The sequence below is a fragment of the Cotesia glomerata genome, linkage group LG5, assembly GCF_020080835.1.
Source record: "Cotesia glomerata isolate CgM1 linkage group LG5, MPM_Cglom_v2.3, whole genome shotgun sequence".
Lineage (NCBI taxonomy): Eukaryota > Metazoa > Arthropoda > Insecta > Hymenoptera > Braconidae > Cotesia > Cotesia glomerata.
The window spans coordinates 18829673-18853560 of record NC_058162.1 but is presented as its reverse complement, the minus strand read 5'-3'; the positions used below and the strand labels follow the sequence as shown (position 1 = coordinate 18853560).

At 36.7% G+C, this 23888-nt stretch overlaps 3 protein-coding genes across 3 annotated transcripts; all 3 read left to right on the top strand.

Annotated features, from left to right (window-relative positions):
* Positions 1 to 2839: 2839 nt before the first annotated feature.
* LOC123266088 lies at positions 2840 to 3596 on the top strand. Its single transcript, XM_044730122.1, has 2 exons — positions 2840 to 3160; positions 3260 to 3596. Exons 1-2 carry the CDS (start codon positions 2856 to 2858, stop codon positions 3594 to 3596), a joined length of 642 nt encoding a protein of 213 aa, XP_044586057.1. The 5' UTR covers positions 2840 to 2855.
* Positions 3597 to 5627: 2031 nt separating this feature from the next.
* LOC123266087 (zinc finger MYM-type protein 6-like) lies at positions 5628 to 6719 on the top strand. The gene has a single exon (XM_044730121.1). It carries the CDS (start codon positions 5628 to 5630, stop codon positions 6717 to 6719), a length of 1092 nt encoding a protein of 363 aa, XP_044586056.1.
* An 11803-nt stretch (positions 6720 to 18522) lies between these two features.
* LOC123266086 lies at positions 18523 to 21368 on the top strand. Its single transcript, XM_044730120.1, has 5 exons — positions 18523 to 18540; positions 18592 to 18743; positions 18810 to 18973; positions 20451 to 20654; positions 21286 to 21368. The coding sequence occupies exons 1-5, from the start codon at positions 18523 to 18525 to the stop codon at positions 21366 to 21368; spliced, it is 621 nt and encodes a 206-aa protein (XP_044586055.1).
* The last annotated feature ends 2520 nt before the right edge of the window (positions 21369 to 23888 follow it).

The following is a 23888-nucleotide window of genomic DNA, read 5'->3' as shown; positions in this document are numbered from 1 at the left end:
ACTCTCCACATTCCTTTCTCAATCCTTCCCTACCAATCCTTATTACGTGAACGTGGAACGCTTCACGTAATAATTACCGTAACTCCTATTCTTTCCCGCTTCACAGCATTATTTATCTTTGTATAGTATTGTATTGTATGGTATAGTATTGTATAGTGTCCAGGGCGGACGTTGTTTTTCTCGTTCTGATTATTCGTATTTTTGCCTATTTTTTTGCTTGTTGCACGGCTTTGGGCTGTTTAATATTAAAGTGTAGATTATTGTGCGTATTTTGAGGCATTAATCTCTACTGTTGAGGTGTAGTTTTTTTATTTCCGAGTAAAATAGTTATTGTGTTTTTGATTTGAGGTTGCGTTTTTGTTGAGCACATTTTCTCTGGCTCGCTCGCTTGTAACTGTAGCCTGCTGTCATCTAGCGTTGTCAGTTACAATGGCTGTGTGGTGTGCGATCTGCTGTCGCAGTTTTACCGATGAGTCAGCTACTGTCCAAACTAAAGTTGATACAAATATAAATAATGCTGTGAAGCGGGAAAGAATAGGAGTTACGGTAATTATTACGTGAAGCGTTCCACATTCACGTAACAGGATATTGGTAGGAAAGGATTGAGAAAAGAATGTGGAGAGGATCATCTTAATGTGAGTTTATAGAGTATGCGAGAAAAAATTATTAGATAGCTTGGACTGGGATTCGAACCCAGAACCTTCCGAAGACATGTCGGCTACTCTACCATTTGAGCTATCCGGTCTATACTAAATTTCCATTCGCTTATTCTATATACATTAAGCCACAGCGTCCATCTTACCGCAAGCATTTTTTACAAGTATAAATAATGCTGTGGAGCGGAAGGGAATAGGAGTTACGGTAACCATTACGTGAAGCGTTCCACATTCACGTAACAGGATATTGGTAGGAAAGGATTGAGAAAAGAATGTGGAGAGGTTTTATTACATGGATCATATAAAAGCCTAATTCTGTATGGGTAGACATATAAATGTCGATAGCTTTTATCTTTTGTCAAACATATACACCATTCCCAAACATTTGATTTGTGACAATATTAATTTTTAGTTATATTTCGACAAGATGAAATGAATTTAAAATACATTTACGATGATCATATAAATACTGACATGCAATACAATACTTTCAAGGAATTATGCTCAGCGTGCTGGAATGATAATAAATATAGCTTTGTAGTAATTGACAAAGACAGTGAATTGAATGATGGGAGGTATCGTAAGGGTTTTGACTGTTTCATTAGTATGGCGGAAGTAACTATGACTCTCTTGAGGGAGTGAGGGCGAACTCAAGAGAACATAGTCAAGCAAGCAATTTCCTTTCCGTGGGTTCCGCCATAAGTAAGGTAACATTGAAAGGCATCCCTCGATGCGTTACCCCAAACTAAAAATTGCCACTGCGCTTTCTATTGCTGTTCTTTTATTATATTTTGGAAAGCAATACGTCCCGTCAAAAGGGATACGAATGAAGCAAGTGACTTCCTTTCATGGAGTTTGATGAGTAGGTAGTGTGACCCTAGTCATGTTACTGAAAATCAAAAGTCACCACTGCAAGGTAGAGCAACCTAACTCTGGTAGGAACTCTCCCCATGGGAGCTTCTTTATTATTATCTTGTTATTATCATTTGTCACCAGAGAAAGGGGAGTTACGCCCCCTGCCTGCTCGAGTACGGTGTTAGTTGGACCTTGCGACTCTCACCAAGAAAACTATACTTCCAATGCCCAATCTCTGGCCTACTAGCTTAGGACAGAGCAACGGATTTGGATTATAGAGTTAATGCAAGGTAGAGGACTGCGAAGGCACCTCGCCCTATTACTCAAGGGATATACATCAGCAGGCTGGAGCATCATGGGTTGCGGTCCAGCCGGATCTAAATTACGTAAAGGCCAAAACGGCCAAGGTAGACAGGGCTACCAAAGACAGAACGAGGCTGTCAATGGCTGAACACGGCAACCAAAGGTAGAGGGGACTACCAAGGTAGAAGGTGGCTACCTGAGTAAACCACACAATGCAGGATGATTGGGTTCTCGTCCTGCACTATAACCCCAAGTGGGGAGTGCAAGTCACTCATCTTGCCCACAGTCGTAGATCACGGGGGACCGCATAGCTGGTTGTGAAAGCTGCTGATGATCTGAGTAAAATCCTCCGGCTGATTCCTCATGGGGAGGCTCAGCTAAGTTCTGCCCCGGTTATCCGAGGGTTTCTACGTAACACGTAACCACCCGAGGTAACATGAGAGGTTCCTTTCTGCCCCGGTTTCCAAGGGTATCACGCAGCACTTAATCTGTGAGTCTTTTCTTTGAAAGTATAAAGGCCGGAGATCGTGTGTAGTGAATGTGGCAGAACACTGTCATGTTTCTGCACAATTCCTGTATTGTGTGATCACCTGAGGAGACGATGGAGGTTTGTGCGCTCGGAGAACTAGTCGTGTGTGGGTGTGCGTGTGCTTCAGCATGCGCGCCCCATGCATGACTTTTTTCTCGTTAAGGAGATTTTTCGTTTGTTTTCTTTTATTATACTTTTCGGAAGCAATACGAATGAATTTCCGGCGGGGACCCTGGAGAGTTGTTCGCATCTTTATTATTATCTTATTTTATTATATCTTCCAAAGCAATACGAATGGATTTCTGACAGGCACCGCAACAAAACCCTGCTCCGCTATTGGTAAATGGGAGTTGCGGTCACGCCAACTGGTGATCAAGGTTGAAACTAATGAAACCGGGTTAGGTGTTAGATTAACTATATGAATTGCGTGTAAACAAATCAATTTGTTCACGTATACTTTTAATATTTTTATCATCAAAATTAGTCAAAAGTTTTTAAAGATCGTGAAAAGAATGTTTTTATCAGTGAATGTAATTTTGGATCATTTGGGTTCTACTCCCAAGAGTCGAAACTTTATCGAAGGTGAACAAATTGTAAATTCCAACCACTTAATTTACACAGGAATTTTAAGTGAAAATAGTGAACAGTATAAATTGTTGTCTTACTGTATACAATCTTCAAAAACGCGAGAAGATCCGCACGAGATAAATACGGTAATTGCCAAAACTGGAAAAATTATTTCATCTAAATGTAGTTGTGCAGCTGGACAAAGTCAACAGTGTAAACATAGTGCTGCGGTATTATTATTTTGTTCACGGTAAATTTAAATTGTGTAATTTACATTTAAAAAAATTTTCGATAAAATTTAGTCATTAATTTGATAAAGTTTAATCCTTTTTTATTTTTATCATTTCAGTAATGACTTAACTAGTTTAAAGCTCGTATCATCAACAGACAGAAAATGTCTTTGGTGTGCGCCACGGGATTCTTGCTTAGAGAAATATAATGCGAAGCCTTTAAGTGAGCATAGCTGTTTCAAAATCAAAAAGGATCATCTGGTGTTAGATGAAGACGTTAAGAACAGTGTGGCCAGATCGCACGATTTTCACCCCTTCTCTAGGCGTCGCGCGCGCCCGTACACAAGTAAGCGATGTGTGTCTGTGAGTCGGAAAGCCGAGCGGAGCCGAGAGAATCCGAGACACGTCGACAAATCGAGGGGAATGAAGCCCCTGCCACAAGACACAGAGGAGTAACTCACACAACAGTAGCTCTCTGTTCGTGTGAATTTCTCAGAATCCGATTTCAGCCGAAACATACAGCGGGAAAAATAATGCTGTAATTTTTATTAAAATAAATAAATAATGCTTTTTTGTTTACAACATATAGGTTTAATTTTTTTTTTTATATATGAAAAATAAATTATTTTTAATTAAAAGAAATTGAGAAAAAAAATTTTTTTAATAAAAAAAATTTTAATTAATTTTTTACGTTTTTATAGCAAATAGTTAATTATTATTAAATAATAAAAATAATAATAATAATTATTGCTAATACGTGTGGTTACTGGAAGTTCCCAAACGCAGTTTTTATATAAGTTTTAACATTTACCCGTTAAGCGGTCAAATGGCTCTGTGGCGTAAGCGTCAGCTTGCGACGACGAAACTTTTGTGGTCGAATCCTCGTCGGATTCAATTTTTTTTTCATTTTATCAAATATTTTTTATGCTGTTATTAATAATAATAATAATAATAATAACAGTTGTTATTATTTTATTATCATTGATAATGGTTATTTATAATAATTATTGCTAGTACGTGTGGTTACTGGAAGTTCCCAAACGCAGTTTTTATATAAGTTTTAACATTTACCCGTTAAGCGGTCAAATGGCTCTGTGGCGTAAGCGTCAGCTTGCGACGACGAAACTTTGTGGTCGAATCCTCGTCGGATTCAATTTTTTTTTTTTCATTTTATCAAATATTTTTTATGCTGTTATTAATAATAATAATAATAATAATAATAATAATAATAACAGTTGTTATTATTTTTATTATCATTGATAATGGTTATTTATAATAATTATTGCTAGTACGTGTGGTTACTGGAAGTTCCCAAACGCAGTTTTTATATAAGTTTTAACATTTACCCGTTAAGCGGTCAAATGGCTCTGTGGCGTAAGCGTCAGCTTGCGACGACGAAACTTTTGTGGTCGAATCCTCGTCGGATTCAATTTTTTTTCATTTTATCAAATATTTTTTATGCTGTTATTAATAATAATAATAATAATAATAATAATAATAATAACAGTTGTTATTATTTTTATTATCATTGATAATGGTTATTTATAATAATTATTGCTAATACGTGTGGTTACTGGAAGTTCTCAAACGCAGTTTTTATATAAGTTTTAACATTTACCCGGTAAGCGGTCAAATGGCTCTGTGGCGTAAGCGTCAGCTTGCGACGACGAAACTTTTGTGGTCGAATCCTCGTCAGATTAAATTTTTTTTTTCTCCAATATTTTATCAATCTTTTTTAGTTATCATGTCAATAAAAATCCCCAATCGTAATTTATTAAAAATTTTGATTCGTATTATAATGAAATAATTAATGTAGCGGTTCTTGCCTCGTCAAGGTCAAGCGTCCGACGAAAGCGCGCTCAAGCCTCCGGTAGCGTTGAGTCGTCGCGCGCGAAGTCACGCCATCGTTGCTTAAATGCCCGGGCTTTTAAAGACGCGTTGTTGACGTTTCCGTCGTGAGACAAAAGACGCTGCTTTTGTTTGTCTGTCAATATTGGCGCATTCTGTTCACTGTTATTCCGCCATTAATATTTGTGCAGTGTAATGTGTTAAACGTGCCTATGGATTATTTGGGTTTGATTGCTGTAGTCCAGTGATAATTACAGGTATTTTAATAATTATTTTACTCAACTTTCTTTCATTATTCATAATATTAAATATAAAATAAAAAAAATATCGGTTTTATTCCGCGGAGGTGATATAATTCTGTTTTTTTTTTCCAACTCGTCCATTTTCCCGGCGTTTTTTATTAATTACTTTTATAAATAAAATTAAATAAATAATTATCGCATTTATGGTGTCGTTTTTGGTGTAATTGTCGGTGTCGTTTTTTGTGTAATTATCGGTGTCGTTTTCTGGTGTCATCGTTGGTGTCATTGCTGGTGTCATTGCTAGTGTCATTTTGGTGTCATCGTTGGTTTCATTGCTGGTGTCATTTTGATTATTGTAAAGTCGTATTATTGGTGTTGTTTTATTTGTTATAAAATTATGGATTCATCAGAGCCTTCAGCTAAGAAATCCAAAAAGTCAAAATCTTTCCAACATCAATGGTACGATGATAATCCCGAGTGGAGAACATGGGTCAAGGAATGTTTGTCAGATTCAGAAAAGTTTTTATGTGTTATTTGTAATGAAAATTTAGCTTGTGGTCGTTTTGAAATTGACAGACATTCCAAAACCAAGAAACATTTGGGAAACTTGCGCGTGTACAGTTTCAAGAACTCTAGTTTTCCAAATGTCGTGCTTCCTGAAATTTCTTCATCAGTTTGCTCTCAACTTGATTCCAGTTCATCTTTGTCTTCATCTGAACTGCAGTTTAATGAACGAGTTAAAGCAGCTGAAATTCAATTTGCGACCTTGATTGCTCAAAACAATATTCCTTTGTCGACTGCACCACAAATTTTGAAATTATTTCAGTCGATTGGTAAAGAACCTGCTGTTCTCCAAAAGATGACAGTGGGTAAAACCAAAGCGACTGGAATTATTACAAATGTTGTGAGTGTTCGTGAGTCCGAACGGATCGTTGAAAATGTTCAAAAAACGAAATTTTCTATTCAAGTAGACGAGACCACTGACATTACGAATGACAAATGGATGACGTTGATGGTCCGCTATGTGGATCCAAATACACTTACGGTTAACAACGAATTACTTAAATTGCTTCATTTAGATGGGACGGACGGTTCTGCGAAACGTCTTTTTGAACAATTTTGCGATGCGTTGGCCAGACTGGGAATTCCGTTAGAGCAAATCATCGGTCTTGCCTGTGACAATGCTTCAGTTATGGTTGGCAAAAATAACTCCTTCAAAATTTTGATGACTCAGCAAATTCCGAATCTTCGGACGTTACCATGCATTTGTCACTCTCTTGCCCTCGCCTCAAAAGAAGCATGTTCTAAGATTCCAGTCGAAGTTCATGACTTTGTTGCCAATATTATTTCTTATATTAATAATAGCCCGAAACGCAGCGCCATCTTTGCTGAATTTCAAGAATGCTATGAAGAAAACCTATTATCAAGATTGTTCGATTCGCTGGTACACGATGGTTGTCTCGTCAAATTGCGATTACAGGGATTTTGAACAATTGGCGAGCGATAGAGGCTTTTTTGATTTATCAATCTTTGGAGAAACGTGAAAAGGAGATGATTTACTTGCAATCTTGCAGAAACCATCGACAAAAGCGTATTTACTCTTTTGCAATGCGTGCTTAAATCTTTCAACGAGATTAACGCTCATTTTCAAGGGAGTAATACTCTAGTCCACGAGTTGCAGCCACGTTCGATGAAGCTGCTTCTTCAATTTCTCCAGAGGTTTATGGATCCACTTATGTTGAAACCTGAAACCTTTTACGATAACGTCCATAACATAAACTTTGAAAAGTTTCGAATCAACTTAAGTTGTTTGAAGTAGATGTTGGACCCGATTGTCGAGAGTATTTACTGCTTCAACAAAAGTCTGAGTTCCTGAATCAATCATTGAGCAGGTGCACAACGATTGTTTAAATTTTCTTGTAACCGCTTCCATTGAAATCCGCCGGAGACTGCCGATCGATGATCCATTTCTCTCAGATCTGACAGTTTTCGCGAAGGAAACTGCCCTCTTCGATCCTGACAGGAATTCATCGTTTTCGAAAGTAGAAAACACCTGTCATGCTCTTAAAGTTCCCGGAGGGAGACTTATTCAGGAAGAGTGGAGTTCCTTGTACTGTGTCGATCCGAATTTGAAAGAGCAATGGAGCAAACTACCATTTGACGAAATGTGGATAGAAATTTGCAACTTTACTCGTTCAGATGGGACTTTACAGTTTCCGAATTTGCGCTTACTACTAAGTATCATTAGAGCACTTGCCCATTCAAACGCTGCGGCTGAAAGGGCATTTTCTCTCATACCTATTTTTAAGACAAAGAACAGGAATAACCTCAGTCACAAAACCCTGAATTCACTTTGTGTGATAAAATCTGTCTCCAATTCAGGGAACCTACGAGCATCAGAAATGTCGATCGACAAAAGTTATATTGGATTGATGTCTTCATGTAATTTGTACTCAAAAGCGGAGAAGGCCGCACCCAAAAGCTTGACTTTGTATTCCTGCGAAAGTAGTGATGATTGCTGAGAAAAGAATCATACTGCTAAGAAAGTAGGTCTCTTTTCTTCTGGCTGCTCGACAGCTCTTCTACTCTAGATTTCGACGTTGTAAATGTTTGCCATAGAGTGATAGTTTGTTTAGTATTAGTTATAATTATTTATAATTTAAAAATGTATATATTTATAAAGGAACTCGTGCTCCAAGCTCGGTTCGTTTTTAACTGATAACAATAATTATTTTTTCAGTATTAGCATTAAATATACTTAAAAGAAGCTTGGGCCTTCAGCTCTGCTTCTTTCTAGTCATTGATATTATGTTTGTAATATTGTTATTATTAAGTGAAGCTTACAAAGAATCTAGAGCCCTCAGCTCTGATTCTTTCTAGTCAACTTAGATCGGTTTCGATATTTTAATGAAATATTTAAGGTTACAAAGAAGCCAGAGCCTTCAGCTTTGCTTCTTTCTAGTCAACAATGTTCTGTTTGCCACATTGTTATACATAACTTAAGTTTATGAAAAAGCTGAAGCCCTCAGCTCTGCTTTTTTCTAGTCAATTGTGTTCTTTGTGCAATATATTCGTTTCGTACTTTAGGTTCCAAAGAAGCCAGAGCCTTCAGCTCAGCTTCTTTCTAGTCAATTTGAAGCTTTGTCCAAAAAAATATTAAATAATCTATTAAGTTTAAAATTTAATGATACAATTAGTCATGGTATAGGCCTACTGGGGATCCCGCCATGTAAAATAACGGGAACGCATACCATAACACGGTACCTCCAGGGTGATGCGGAAAGCTGTGTTCAATACTATTGTTATTAAAACAGCATAAAAAAGAAAAAATATTTTAGAAATAAAAAAAAAAAAAATTGACCAGTCGAGGACTCGATCTTGAAAGCCTCGACGTCCTAAGCTAACACTTAAGCCGCACAGCCATCGGAAGTCTCTCTGATATAATGTTAAAACTTATATAAAAACTGCGTTTGGGAACTTCCAGTAACCACACGTACTAGCAATAATTATTATAAATAACCATTATCAATAATAATAAAAATAATAACAACTGTTATTATTATTATTATTATTATTATTATTAATAACAGCATAAAAAATATTTGATAAAATGAAAAAAAATTGAATCCGACGAGGATTCGACCACAAAGTTTCGTCGTCGCAAGCTGACGCTTACGCCACAGAGCCATTTGACCGCTTAACGGGTAAATGTTAAAACTTATATAAAAACTGCGTTTGGGAACTTCCAGTAACCACACGTACTAGCAATAATTATTATAAATAACCATTATCAATAATAATAAAAATAATAACAACTGTTATTATTATTATTATTATTATTATTATTAATAACAGCATAAAAAAAATATTTGATAAAATGAAAAAAAAAAAAAATTGAATCCGACGAGGATTCGACCACAAAAGTTTCGTCGTCGCAAGCTGACGCTTACGCCACAGAGCCATTTGACCGCTTAACGGGTAAATGTTAAAACTTATATAAAAACTGCGTTTGGGAACTTCCAGTAACCACACGTATTAGCAATAATTATTATTATTATTTTTATTATTTAATAATAATTAACTATTTGCTATAAAAACGTAAAAAATTAATTAAAATTTTTTTTATTAAAAAAATTTTTTTTCTCAATTTCTTTTAATTAAAAATAATTTATTTTTCATATATAAAAAAAAAAATTAAACCTATATGTTGTAAACAAAAAAGCATTATTTATTTATTTTAATAAAAATTACAGCATTATTTTTCCCGCTGTATGTTTCGGCTGAAATCGGATTCTGAGAAATTCACACGAACAGAGAGCTACTGTTGTGTGAGTTACTCCTCTGTGTCTTGTGGCAGGGGCTTCATTCCCCTCGATTTGTCGACGTGTCTCGGATTCTCTCGGCTCCGCTCGGCTTTCCGACTCACAGACACACATCGCTTACTTGTGTACGGGCGCGCGCGACGCCTAGAGAAGGGTAAAAAATCGTGCGATCTGGCCACACTGGTTAAGAAGTTAATTAAGGAAAAGCTGTATTCGAAACATTTAAAGTCATCTCTATCCGAGCATGCGTATGGGCGTGAATGATTGATTTTGATAACTAATATTTTCTTTTTTTCCAATGAAAGTTAAGACGAAGTAAATATATTTAAAAATATATTTATGATTCGGTCTTTCAGCAATCATCAAATCAAAATATTAATTTCATCAATTTTGTATATACTTGCTAATGAACAGAAATTTTACTTTCTTTTAATTGCATAATGTAATGAATTCCTTATACATGCCTGCGATTCTTCATTTCAATCAATTAATTTGTAAAAGTTTATTTTTATAGAATATTTACTTCATAAGGCTATTAGATTTTTGGACATATTTGTCTTTATATATCGTATTTTATACATTTTGTTTTTAATCTATTTATAATAGAGCCGGAAGACATGATCCACTACTTCACACTGTTGAGACTCTACCACCTGAACACCTTCGACAGATTGAATGTATGATGTCACATTTATGCTGGTCACCAATGGTTTCTACTCTATCTAAATACACTTTTCGACCTTTACGACAATGTTGTCAAAAAACTTTTGAACAGTTGATAGCAGATCCTTTTCATATTTGTAAAGAAACAAAAAAATTTTATAGTATATGGCAAAATGAACGAAAGTTTAGAATCACGGGCTCTCGATGCTATGAATTATACACCTATCGGAAAAATCCAAAACCAGATTGGAAAAAAAAAGCTCTTAAATATTTTAATCCAAGCACAATTTCTAATGCAGCTATAAATCACGGTTTAAAATTTGAATCAGATGCAAGAAGAGCTTATGAAAAAAGTACAGAAGTAAATGTATTTCAATGTGGTCTCGTAGTTCCGGAAAATAACCCTGGGCTTGGTTATTCTCCCGACGGAGTTATATTCGACAATGATAAACCCGTCAAGTTGATAGAAATCAAGTGCCCATATGAAGGCAAATCTCATAGTATGAATGATATCATTTCTAATATAAATTATGTACAAAAAAACCCAAAAAATAATAATACCTTAACTTTGAAAAAAAATCATAAATATTATGGTCAGGTTCAGCTTGGTATGGGTATTTTAAATATTAAAAAAACGGACTTCATCCTTTTTTCTTCTCATGAAAAAAGTATGAAAATTATTTCAGTTGATTATGATGAAAAATTTGTAAAAGACTTATTTCTATCCTTACAATTAATATTTTTTAATGAGATGTTACATTATGCTTGTGAGAATGAGAAACATAATTAAAAATTTGTACGAAAGCAATTACTTCTGTAAAAATAACTTTATTAAACACTCTAACAATGTTTAACTATGTTTATGTTTTAATTTAACAATTTTTCCTTTAAATTTTTAATAAATTTTTACCTAATAACATTTATTATTGTATCTTAATTCTTAATTTGCATCATTTGACATAAATTTATCATTACTTAAAATTGGAGAACTTAAATTTACAATTGCACCAATAATAGTTAGTATTTCTTTGCCCTTATCAACAAGACCACTTAGCATCCGAGAGCCCAAGACTTTAAATACCTTGAGTCTTTGATTGGAACGTTCTACATGAACTCGTGCTCTGGCGATTTTCGCATTTAACCTCGACTCTTCTTGGGAAAATTGCCGTTTTTCTTTCTTAAATGGAGGTCGAATAAGAGTTATATCTTTGTCTTTACACAGTTTATTAACCCTAAACCCTTTGTCGACCATTATTGCTTCACCCTTCTCTAATAAATCTAAAATTTTAGATTGCTCAAATATAGCGTCATCCGAAGATCTTCCTCCATACATTGGACTAATGTAGCATAACGATCCTCCGGGGGTCACTCCAGTCATGAACTTGATGGTATATGTACTTTTATACCGTGAATATGTTGCTTGTTGACAGCACAGCGACTTTGGTTTTTGTATAAAAATTTCTGTACAGTCCAACACTACTCTAACATTTCGAAAGTCATTGAAACATACAGGAATATTCCTAGAGACTTCATCTTTGTCTGGAAAAGGTATTCCCTGTTCCAAACAAACGTAAAGCATGTCGATCATCTGCAGAATAATTTTACGGCAATGTGACTCTGAAGAGTATTTGAATAAAACTGTTAAAATAGCATACGATAAATTATGCTTTAATTTAACAAATGTCATGATAATTTTGCTACGCAGATGCATTCTTTCGGACTCGTATTTAGGAAATCCAACCTTAAAAACATCAAGAATGGTATTCAAGATATCAAAGCTCACAATCCCGGTTAAAGTATTGAGTTCCTTCTCAGTTTTTATTACATCACAAAAGTCAGTAATTAAATCACCACTTTTAACCTGAATACCGACATCAATAAATGTTTTTGCAGGCGTTTCATCATTCTTCTCTGGCAACATAGCAACAACAGATCCATTATTATTTTCTCTTGAAGTAACAGGACTGGGATTAGTATCATCCAAAACAACCGAATTTCTTTGACCATCAAAATCAAAAGTCAATTCAGTAGTAGTTAATCTTGCAGAGGAATCTGGTTTTCATTATTAGTAGCTTCATTATCCGAAATTATCGTATTTTTTCTTCTTGTCTCTTTGAATCCTTTTTTTCTCGGTCATCGTTTATTTTAGTGCTTGATGTTGTTTTATTTCAGTACAAGGTAGATTACAAGAAGGTAGTGCATTTTTTTTCAAACGTCTCTTACCCTTTGAAGCATTTTCTATGTAGAAAAAAATTTTTTAATTAATTTTACAAATCAAAAATAATGGTATGAACTAAACAATAAATTTAATTACCTGGAAAGAAATAATCCGATTTTTAAAGTGCAAAGAACAAACTTGCATATTTTCTGTAATACTTTTTCCTATTTTCAAAACTTTTTGCCACATTTTTCGAGAGTCAATTTTTCATCCACTCCGAAAGCATTTTGAATTTTTATAAAATTTTCACTTTGCTTTGGAAAATAATGAAACCGAACGTCAAAATTTTTGCAAGCCTTACTGTTACACCCATATACACTACAAAATGTTTTACTTTTACTTTGTTTTGGCGAAAAGCGTACGCCTAACGAATCATCGGTATTTTCCATTATAAGATATATATTTTTATTAATCAAAAAAGTATTAAAAACAAATGTAGTTACGAATAAAATGCTTGTTTACTACACAGTTTATAATGCTATTACGACAGCTGACCCGGTTTGAGTAGTTTCGACTTGATCCACCAGACGGCAATACTAGTACTTACCATTTACCAATACCGGTGATAAGCCCGGGGCCCTATCTATGACGGGGAAGGAGAAGTCGGGGGAGTAAAACCTCCCGAAAAAACCAGGTCCATCTGGCTCCGGATGGTAGCAACCTGTAAGGGTCCCTGACTTGGGTGACGGTCCTACTTCATTTACCTTAGTGCTCTGTGTGTCACAGGTCAATAGTTTTGAACCAGTAGGAATACCTACTGCGCTTGCTTGCTTATGGCTCTTATGTAGCAGATCGCAATCACGGTTAATGCGACCACGAACACCATAGTGGACATATGTCCCGTTCGTTGTGAGTCGGCCCTGTCACTCTTGCCAAGGGGTTATGCAGCAGTTAATCTGTGAGTCTTTTTCGTCGAAGAGAAGGGCCGGAGGTCGTGTGCGGTAGACGTGGTATGCGCAAGCTGCCAGGTTCTCCGTGCAATTCCTGTGTCTGTGTATCGCCTTTGATTGAGTGGGAGGGATGCAGCTTACTGCCCCGGTCTCTGAGGGTTTACACCCAAGGTGACTGAGAGGTTCTTTTACCTTTTCAGCTAACCTAAAAAGCTAAGCTTGACTTACGCGGCGAGGGCTTGTAAGGCAGGGGGGTTGCAAACCCTGTCACCAACGTAGCGGTACTATGCGTCCGGCAACAAGTGGTTTCGTCAAACGCGAGCGCCGGGGGGAGTAGCGGTTGTAGGTGTTACCAGCTCCTACAACTTTAACAAATTGGTCAGGACAATACGGCAAAGCCTCGGATAGGTGACGCACCCACGTTCGGTGGTCACCAAACTCTTTCGACCGTTCGACGGAGCGCCAGAATAGCCAACCGCGTTTCTCCGAACGAGCTGCTATCTGACGCTCCCGTTCATCGCCGGCCCGCGAATTCGGCATCGCGATCGCGTTCGTGTAAGCTCGCGGAAGCATTACGTATGAAACAGCTAATGCCTCTAGCTACGCGACCCTGTTTGGTTAAACTCACGCGATTGAACTTAGAAGAGGTAAATCCAAGTAGAAGGGGGGTTTCCGAATCTTACTCGCGAAGCATCGACCGGCGAAGATGCCTAGGGACGACTAAAAACACCCTCAGAGGGTCCGCGCACTCGGTAAACTTAGATGGGCTCGTGCCGGGCGTTAGGTCAAATCGAAAGTCTCCGCACGCGACCCGGGGAATGGGGGTTGAAGGTTTTCGAGTTTTGCAGGCGAATTTGCGGAACGACAAAGCTGGGACTCTGGAGGCGAGTCAGTTGTGGGAGGAAAAACGTATTGATGTTCTCCTTCTACAAGAGCCATACGCAGCACATAGTAATAATAGTTTCAAAATACCTGGGTTCAGTTGCGGCATACAAGTTGCTGCCGAAACCAGGTCTAGGCCATATGCGACCATTTGCTTAACAAATCCTCAATACCAGTTGCTGGTTTTATCACAACTTAGTACAACTCACTGCGTATGCGCTTAGATCATGGGACCTGACACATCGTTCTTCGTAGTCTCGGCATACTTCCAGTACAAAGACGAAATAGACATGCACTTAAAGCACTTAGAGAAAGTGGTTCGAGCACTGAGAGGGAAATGGGTATTGATATCAATGGACGCGAACGCGAAATCCGAGAGATGAGGATCCGAGACTGACGACGCGCGTGGCGAAAAGTTAGAGCAATTTATTGACGCACACGAGTTAGAGATAATCAACAACGCGAGGGAGGGTCCGACGTTTGAATCAACTAACGGGAGTTTGTATATCGATGTGACACTCGTCACGCCTAAACTCGCGAGTAGCATTCTTAGCTGGTCCATTAAGAGAAGTTGGGTGCAGAATACTGACCACTACCCAATCGAGATCACTCTAGGAGCAAAATCGGGGGAGAAGGATGGCGCACAGGCAGACCCCAAGAGGTTCAACTTAACGTTGGCCAATTGGGAAAAGTTTGACGAAATCCTTTTCTCGTGTGCGTGCACAAACCTTGATGGCCTTGGAGTGGAATCGGTTGAGGACGTGGAAAGGTATGCTTCTGCACTTGGCAAATCAATCTTAGAAGCTTGCGAAGCCGCGATTCCGCGTAGGAAAACCCATGTAAAATCATACCCATGGTGGACCAGGAAATTAACACGCGCGAAGAAGCTGGTGAACAAAGCCAGACGGGTATATCAAAGGGAAAGGGACGATTTAGTTAAAAATACCCTAAGCGTCAAATACAGAACACTACGAAAACAATACTCGACAGCCATAAAGCGGACGAGGGAAAACAGCTGGCGGGACTTCGTTACGAAGAAAGGTAATCAAGAAAAGTAGGGTACTATTTACAGAACCTGCGCAGAAAAAGTTAGAGTCAAAAGTGCAATGCGCACGCTAAATCGTAACGGAGCATCCACGGAAAACTTTAAGGAAACAGCCAGGTGTTTTCTCGAGACGCATATTGTAGACGACGACCAAGACAACGAAACCCCCCATCAGGAAAAGATTAGAACCAACACAATTTTACTACCTGACACCGTGGACGCCGAACCGTTCACCCCGCGCGAACTGGACAAGGTCTTAAAAACACTGAAAAACAAGAAGGCCCCGGGGCCGGACTTAATAGAAAACGAGGTAGTTAAACGCGCAGGGATTATCCTTCGCGAACAGTTTTTAGAGCTATATAATGCTTGCTTGGCGCTAGGAGCATTCCCAAAAGAGTGGAAGAAGGGGGCAATCATAATGTTAGTTAAAAGCACCGACAAAAACGCAAATGACCCTAAATCTTACCGGCCAATTTGCCTCCTTTCGGGTTTAGGTAAGGTGTTCGAGAAGCTCATCAAAGAGCGACTTACCACCACAGTCTTAGCGGAGGGGAACATTTCGAGCCGACAGTTTGGCTTCACAGCCAAAAAGTCGACGGAAGATGCAATTGTGGAGATGCGCCGATTGGTAGACTCTTCAGAGAAGAGACTGGTGGTCGGACTTCTCTTCGATATCTCTGGCGCTTTTGACAACGTGTGGTGGCCGTTAGTACTCGAGGGCCTCAAGGCCAGAGGCTGCCCTAGTCACGGGGACAGTGCCCATTCAGCTCGTAATAGACGAACGGTGCGCGCGATACAGCCTCCGTATCGGCAAACAGGCTACCCTTGGGAACGTCACCGTGCAGCCAGATGCGGAGGATCGCCTTGTCACCCTTAGAACTGAAACCATACGTCGGTGGCAAGAACAATGGGATACATCAGAGAACGGCCGCAAAACTAAAGTCTTCTCTCCAGACGTAGCAGAGCGTCTAACAAACAAATGGATCAGCCCTAACTCCTAGCTGACCCAAATCCTCACCGGCCACGGTTGCTTTAGATAATACCAAAACAAGTACGAACATACGGATAGTAGATTCTGCGACGAGTGTAGGGAGAATGGGTTAGGAGAAAGGGTCGACAACGTGGAGCACTTAATGCTTGAATGCCATGAGTACGAGCCTCAACGTGAGGTGCTCAAGGACATATGGGGTGGGAACGCGGAGTGGGCGAGCGTTGCGCGTGCGATTGCCACATCCCAAAGTAACTTCAAGCTTTTAAAAGGTTTCAGTAAAGTAGTAATGTGTTGCAAACTCCAAACCCAGCTAGCTAATGAAAACGCGACTAGGGACGAGACTCAACAGACATCCACCTAGGTAGAGTCGGAGCGCCTAGGCACAAGCGATATGCTCCACACAATTGTGAGGACAGTATAAAGCTTTGGATGATTGACGTAGAATAAGCTAGGGAAAATGACCACAAATAACACAAGTGCCCGGGCACCCTACACACGCAAACACTTACACGTAAAGTCATACTTTACACACAACACATCACACAAACAACATGGTCTTCAATCGACTCCGCCTCCCCGTGGTCCCCGCTGGATACTGCTCATATCCTGTGGGTACATCTCGATGTGCCTACAGGGAATGAGTTGCCAGAGGAGTCGATGAGAGTTGCACACACTTACAATTATACGCAACTCTTGCAGCTGTTCAATGAATGTGTATAAACACAAGAGAACGGCGGTTTTTCCTTGTCCGCGAACTGGGCTGTGTTCTCGTTATGGTGGGAGTAGGACAAATATACGTGCGTGTATAGCTCTTTTGAGCCCAGGAAACGGCCTCTTCGGAGGTAGGCGAAAGCCTCGCCATATATTCTTCTTCTTCATTAGTATAAATTAACCTGTATCGGACAAATATTAATCATACATGTTAAGTAGTTTGTTAAATCAGCATGGTCGGAGGACATTTTAAAACAAAAAGGATGTTTTACATCAAATCTCTCAGGCAAGTGATGCAATGTTCAAACTGATAGTCACACCATTGAAAACTCTTATTGAATCATCAGGGCGAAAAATTAAACAAGAAAATATAAAAAAAGAGATAAAAGCAGAAGAAACGAAAAATGAAAACTCAGACCAACAACCAGATGACTTTGGTAGTCTGATCTCTGATGATGAAAGTTTCATTAATAGCAGCAGACAGCATCGATCCACAGAACCACTAGCTTCAAGTAGTCCTATCAAAACCGATTGTTTATTAAAAACTTACATACAAAAATTAAATCAAAATCACAAAGAGAATGATTTCAGGTATGGTGTTCGCAAAAAAAAATAAAGCAATGTACATTGGAAATTCAAATATTTATTTTAACAATGATGAAATTAATGTTTAAGACAAAGTTTATCCTATGACTCATGGTTTATTGGAATTATTATTCAAAAAATATCCTAAAGATTCTGTAGTAACACAGAATAATAAGAAACACTACTAAGATATTGTTGAAAGAACGAATATGTATTAAAAAAATTATAAGCCAAATACAAGTATTTTCAATGATCCGTCATCCAAGTTCCAAAATTATGTTGTTGAATTTCTAGCAAAAAGATATACAAACTTTTCGAAAGGTGGGAGTTTACCTAGCCACATGATAGTAAAAAAGAAAAATAGAAATATGGATTATGTATACTGGGATGATCCTAATGAACTGGTTGAAAGATTACACCTATTAATAGCCTCTCAATCAGCTGGTAATACCAGTCATACTAATGAAATTATTTCGATTATTGAAGAATTAAGTATTAGTAAAAAAAATGAGTATTGATATATTTGGACGTTCTTTGAAAGCTGTAGCAGTTGTTAGTGGACCTCCAGGAGCTCCGGGAAGAGGATTTAAAATAAATTCCGATGGGCAATTTGATTTAGAAAACAAAAGATTATGTGAAGTTGGAGAACCAGTGAAAGATAATAATGCGATAACATTGAAATTTATGCGTGATTCTATAAATAAAAAATTATCTTTATTAGAGAAGACTATAAGAGGAGATCAATTAGAAATAATTTCCCATTTACATTCAGAAGTTGTATCATTGAGGACCTCTTGGTTGTTGAAAAAAGAAAATCAAGAATTAAAAAGAAAGAAACTGAAACATGAAGAATTAGGAAACAAAAATGGAAGATAAAAAATCGGTAATAGCATATGAACTTCACAGACCAGCTCGTAAAAATTATCAACGTCGCCACGTTGATATCCAAGGACTTGATGAGACTTGGCAAGCTGATTTAGTTGACATGATTCCTTATTCAAAAGTAAATAATAACTATAAATATTAACTAACAGTGATTGATATATTTTCCAAGTACGCTTGGGCTGTGCCTATAAAAAATAAAAGTGCTAATGATGTAACCAAAACAATGGATTCTATATTAAAACACGGAAGAATTCCAAAAAATCTGCATGTTAATCAAGGCAAAGAATTTTATAATCAAGAATTCCGTAATCTTATGAAAAAGTATAAAATTAATATGTACTCAACATTTAGTAATTTGAAAGCATCTATATGTGAATGATTTAATAGAACACTTCAAACTAATATGTGGCGAAAATTCACAGCTCGTGGTACTTATAAGTGGATCGACATGATTGATGATTTAGTGAATACTTACAACAACACTAAACATAGAACAATAAAAATGAAACCTTCAGATATAATTGTTGATAATGAACAAGACTTGAAAAAAAGTATTTACAAACCCCTAACTACGCTGAGAAAAAAATTAGTGAAAAAAAAATAAATTAAAAGTTGGAGATAAAGTAAGAATTAGCAAGTACAAAAATTTGTTCGAAAAAGGTTACACAGCAAACTGGACAACTGAAATATTTACAATAAATAAGGTGCAGAATACGAATCCAATGACGTACAAACTTGTAGATTAACAGGATCAGCCAATTGAAGGAGCATTCTACAGTGAAGAACTCAGTAAAACAAAATACCCTCATGTATACCTAGTTGAAAAAATTGTAAAAAAGAAAGGAAGTGAATATTATGTTAAATGGTTGGGATTTGACACCACCCATATCACCTGGATTAATAAAACTGATTTGTAAAAATGTTTAATTTGATTAATAAAATTTTAATTTAAAAAAAAATAAATTTGATTTTTCTTATTTAAACATTTAACAGACAAACAAAAATATCGTTTTAATCACAATCACTTAAAGTGTCTAAAATCACTCAAAATAACTGTTTCTGCATTCAATAAGAGAAGACTTATGAACTGAGACGAAAATTTATTAAGCACGATTAAATTGTAACATAAACATTTAAGAAGAATTTTTTCATATCAATATATTAAATGGGAGAAAAGAATAAGAATGGAAAACTATAGATCAGTGTGTGTGTGAATGGGAGTGAGAAAGAGATCATTTTTACGATCTTTGAAATATAACACTTAGATCAGTCTCTCTCTTTTTCATGTAGTTCAATCATTATCCTATATATGTCTCTTACATACATGGTTATTGTACAGGGTTGCACACATACATATACAGAGTGTCGACGAAGAACCTTGCACGTGTAAATGTGTAAGTAAATGTGTGTGTGACTATGTCAGCTTTATGACACAGCTAGTGGGAAAAGGGACTGAGGCAATTTTGTTATAATTATTTTTTACTTAAATTGTTCCTAACGTGTTCAGTATTACTACTACTATTGTTGTTATTATCATTATTGTTATTAACATTTGTTTAACCCGAGTATTAATTAATTTTGTGGGTGTTTAATAATTTATTTGAGAATTTGTTTAAGAATTTAGCGAGCAAAAGAAATGAATTGTAAAAGAAATTAAAAGAATAACAATTATTGCTCGGTGAGAAATTTTCTAAGTCCCGAGGACAATTTAGTATGGAAAATCAATGAATGGACATATAATGAAAGAAATTGCGATTAAAATAATAAAGAATTGTGAATTTGACGAAACGAATGGATGGATAATGAAAGAAATGACGATTATTATTTTGTAAGAAACAATTTAGGTAAGCGAAGATTTTATAAGTCCCAAGCTAGATTTAGTATGGAAAATCAACGAATGGATATATAATGAAAGAAATTGCGATTGAAATAATAAAGAATTGTGAATTTGACGAAACGAATGGATAGAAAATGAAGGAAATCACGATTAAAATATTAAAGAATTGGGTTTCGAAAACTAAAACTTAGAATTATTTGGCGTTTTCCGAGCTTCGAAACCCGGCGATAGATGGCGAGAAATTTTCGCTGGGAGAGAACCGTTTGGGAAATTTTATAGTCCCAAATTTATCGCAGAAAAGTCAACCAGTACCACCGAGACGATTTTCCCTGTGGAGGCTATCCAGAAGGGAAAACGACAAGGAACTCAGTTACCCAGAGTACGGCTGTACCAAGGTAAGTGGAGCTCATCTCTTGGGGGTAATACGGACTCCCTGTACTCCGACCTTCTGTCAGGGTGCGGCAGGTGATCATATTTGAGTAGGAGGGATCGAGCTGAAGGCTATCCTCTCGATCCGGGGATTAAATAAGAAGATTGAGGAGGGTTAAAAAGTTAAAATTCAAAAACTCTTACCCCACATCAATAAAACAGAGCATCATTCGGTGACAAACCGACTGTCAATACCCTGCAGTCGATAACATAGATCACTAGGTGCCCTTTAACAGCCGATAAAACTTACCTCAAATCGATTAATAGACGAAAACTTCAATACCTACACCTCCATTCTACCCACCAGAGCGGCGTAAGTATCGAAATTTCTCCAGATACTTATACTACATGTCATTTGAATATATAAAATTGATCATCACATCAACACCAAAAGCTGATTCACAGTAAAAGCATCAGCTCTGCTGTTGGAGTGGGGAGTATTTTGACTTCGAACGATGGTAACAATCGATCAACAAATCGATGGATAGATCAAATGGACAATTTGGACAATCGATGATTATCCACACCCGTACTACAACAGTAGGTAAAATAAATCCCACAATAATCAATTACCAAAACAATGATAATCCTTAACAGTCGGTAAAAATCGATCACCAAATCAATGCCAAACACCGCCAGTCGGTACAACAGTAGGTAAAACAGATAAAACCAATCACTAAATCGAGGACAATCCACCAATAACAACCGGCAATGCAGAAATCTAAATATCGGTACTGCAGGAATCTGTTTTATCGGAACATCAAACCGACCTTGCTTAGCTACTAATTTTCAACACTTAGTTCACCAGACATAATTAGCTTCTTTCTTAAACTTTTTTAATTACGTTAAATCAATCAAATATTAAGATTATGTAATAAGAACAAAAATCGTGTTAAAACAAATGGATGAAAAATGAGTCTTTTGTTTTTATTAGCGGGTAAAAATGTATATAAAAGTAAATCGTAAAAAAAATGAGAAAGGGTTGATAAAATTCAAAAAATAAGGAGTCTATAACCATCTACGAAAAATTCTGCGTTGAACGGTAGCAGTCTCATCCCGATAGCTTCATCCGTTCTTGAGTTATAAATAGTGTAACTAACACATATTTTCTTATATATATATATATATATATATATATATATATATATATAGTATATATATATATATATATATATATATATATATATATTAGAGTGTGCCAAAATGTAACTCCCGTGGAGAACCTTTTAAAATTGGAATTTTTAGTTCCGCTTTTAACAGGGACTGCGTTTAGGCATTTCCTGATATATTTTGGTGTAAGACAATGCATTTGATTTCCATAGAATTTTTTAACAGAAGCTTAGTTTGGGTATTTCTGGTGAAAATTCAAAATTTGGCCGGAAGTGTCCAATTAAATCTTCTGTTAAGAATCCTATAAATAATCAAATGAATTATCTCAACCCGAAATATTGTAGGAAATACCCAAACAAAGCTGTTGTTAATAGTGGAACTCAAAATTCCAATTTTAAAAGGTTCTCCACGGAAGTTACATTTTGGCACACCCTAATATATATATATAGATATTGTTACCCGCCCGCTCCACTGGGCACATAAAACTATATTTGGAATTGAATAGAATTGTATTTTTAGATCTAGACTTGAAATTTAATTGGCGTATTGTTTTCTCGTGCACAGATTCCAAATTCCATCGGATTGGCCTGTACTTTTTATCCATGTGATTATTCTGGCTAATATTCATTGTAACTTTCAATGTGCAATTACTATAACATTTCCGTGGCTATCTTTCAAAAATCAATAATGATTGACATGAAGAAAAACATTTTTAAATCGCTTGACCTTAAAGGCCATCCCTGTAATTTCCTGTTTCTCTTAAGATTCTATCAAATTTTATATCTGTAGGAACTTTATTTGAAGAATATGAATTTTTGACAATTATCACTCCCGCACTCCTATGTTGGGGAAGAATTTCGTAAGATCCTTTTCGAGATGATTTCTACATCTATATATATATAAGAGATTCCCCACCTATATATTGACTCATCATAATATCTCCGGAAAAATAAGGCGTAGCGACTTGAAATTTGGTAGGAATATTCCTTTCGCCGAGTAGAGGTCAGCTAAGAACGGATTTTACGAAATTCCACCCACAAGGGGGGTTGCGGGGGCGTTAACAATAGAAAATTCCCATTTTTAACCTATAGCTCCTATCGACTTCAAATTTGGTAGGAATCTCCTATATGTGATGTAGAAATGATCTAAGAGCGGATTTTACGACAATCTACTTCCAATATGGATTGCGGGGGTGGACGTTAACAATGAAAATTAAAAATTTCCGACTTCTAGCTCCTACAGACTCCTAATTTTGTATGAATTTTGTGTAAGTGATGTAAAAATAATTTATGAACGAATTTTACGATATCCCACTCCACAGAGGAATGCGGGGGTGGGTCTTAACAATGAAAATTTTGAATTTTTTAGCTGTTGCTCCTAAAGGCTCAAAATTTGATAAGTATCTGCTATATGCGAGGTAGAAATGATCTAAGAGTGGATTTTATGACAATCTACTCCCAATATGGATTGGTGGGGTGGACGTTAACAATGAAAAATTAAAAATTTCCGACTTCTAGCTCCTACAGACTTCTAATTTTGTATGAATTTTGTGTAAGTGATGTAAAAATAATTTATGAACGAATTTTACGATATCCCACTCCACAGAGGAGTGCGGGGTGGGTCTTAACAATGAAAATTTAAAATTTCCTGAGCTGTAGCTCCCACAGGCTCTAAATTTGGTAAGAATCTGCTATATTTGAGGTAGAAATGATCTAAGAGCATATTTAATGATAACCTACTCCAAATATGGATTTCGGGGGTGGGTGTTAACAATTACAATTTTAAATTTCCGAGCTATAGCTCCTACAGACTCCAAATTCAGTGAGAGTCTTCTATGTGTGATGTAGAAGTGATCTAAATGAGGATTTCAATAAATTCTACCTTCAATAGCGATTGCGGGGGTGAGTTTTAAAATTTTCAATTTCAATTTCCAAACTGTAACTTTTACAGACTCTAAATTTGGTAGAAATCTTCCGGTATAATTTTCCTGTCAAGTTCAGCTAAGAATGAATTTTATTAAATTCCTCCCCCAAAGGGGTTTGCGACGGCATTAACAATGAAAAATTCCCGTTCTTAAACTATAGTTTCTA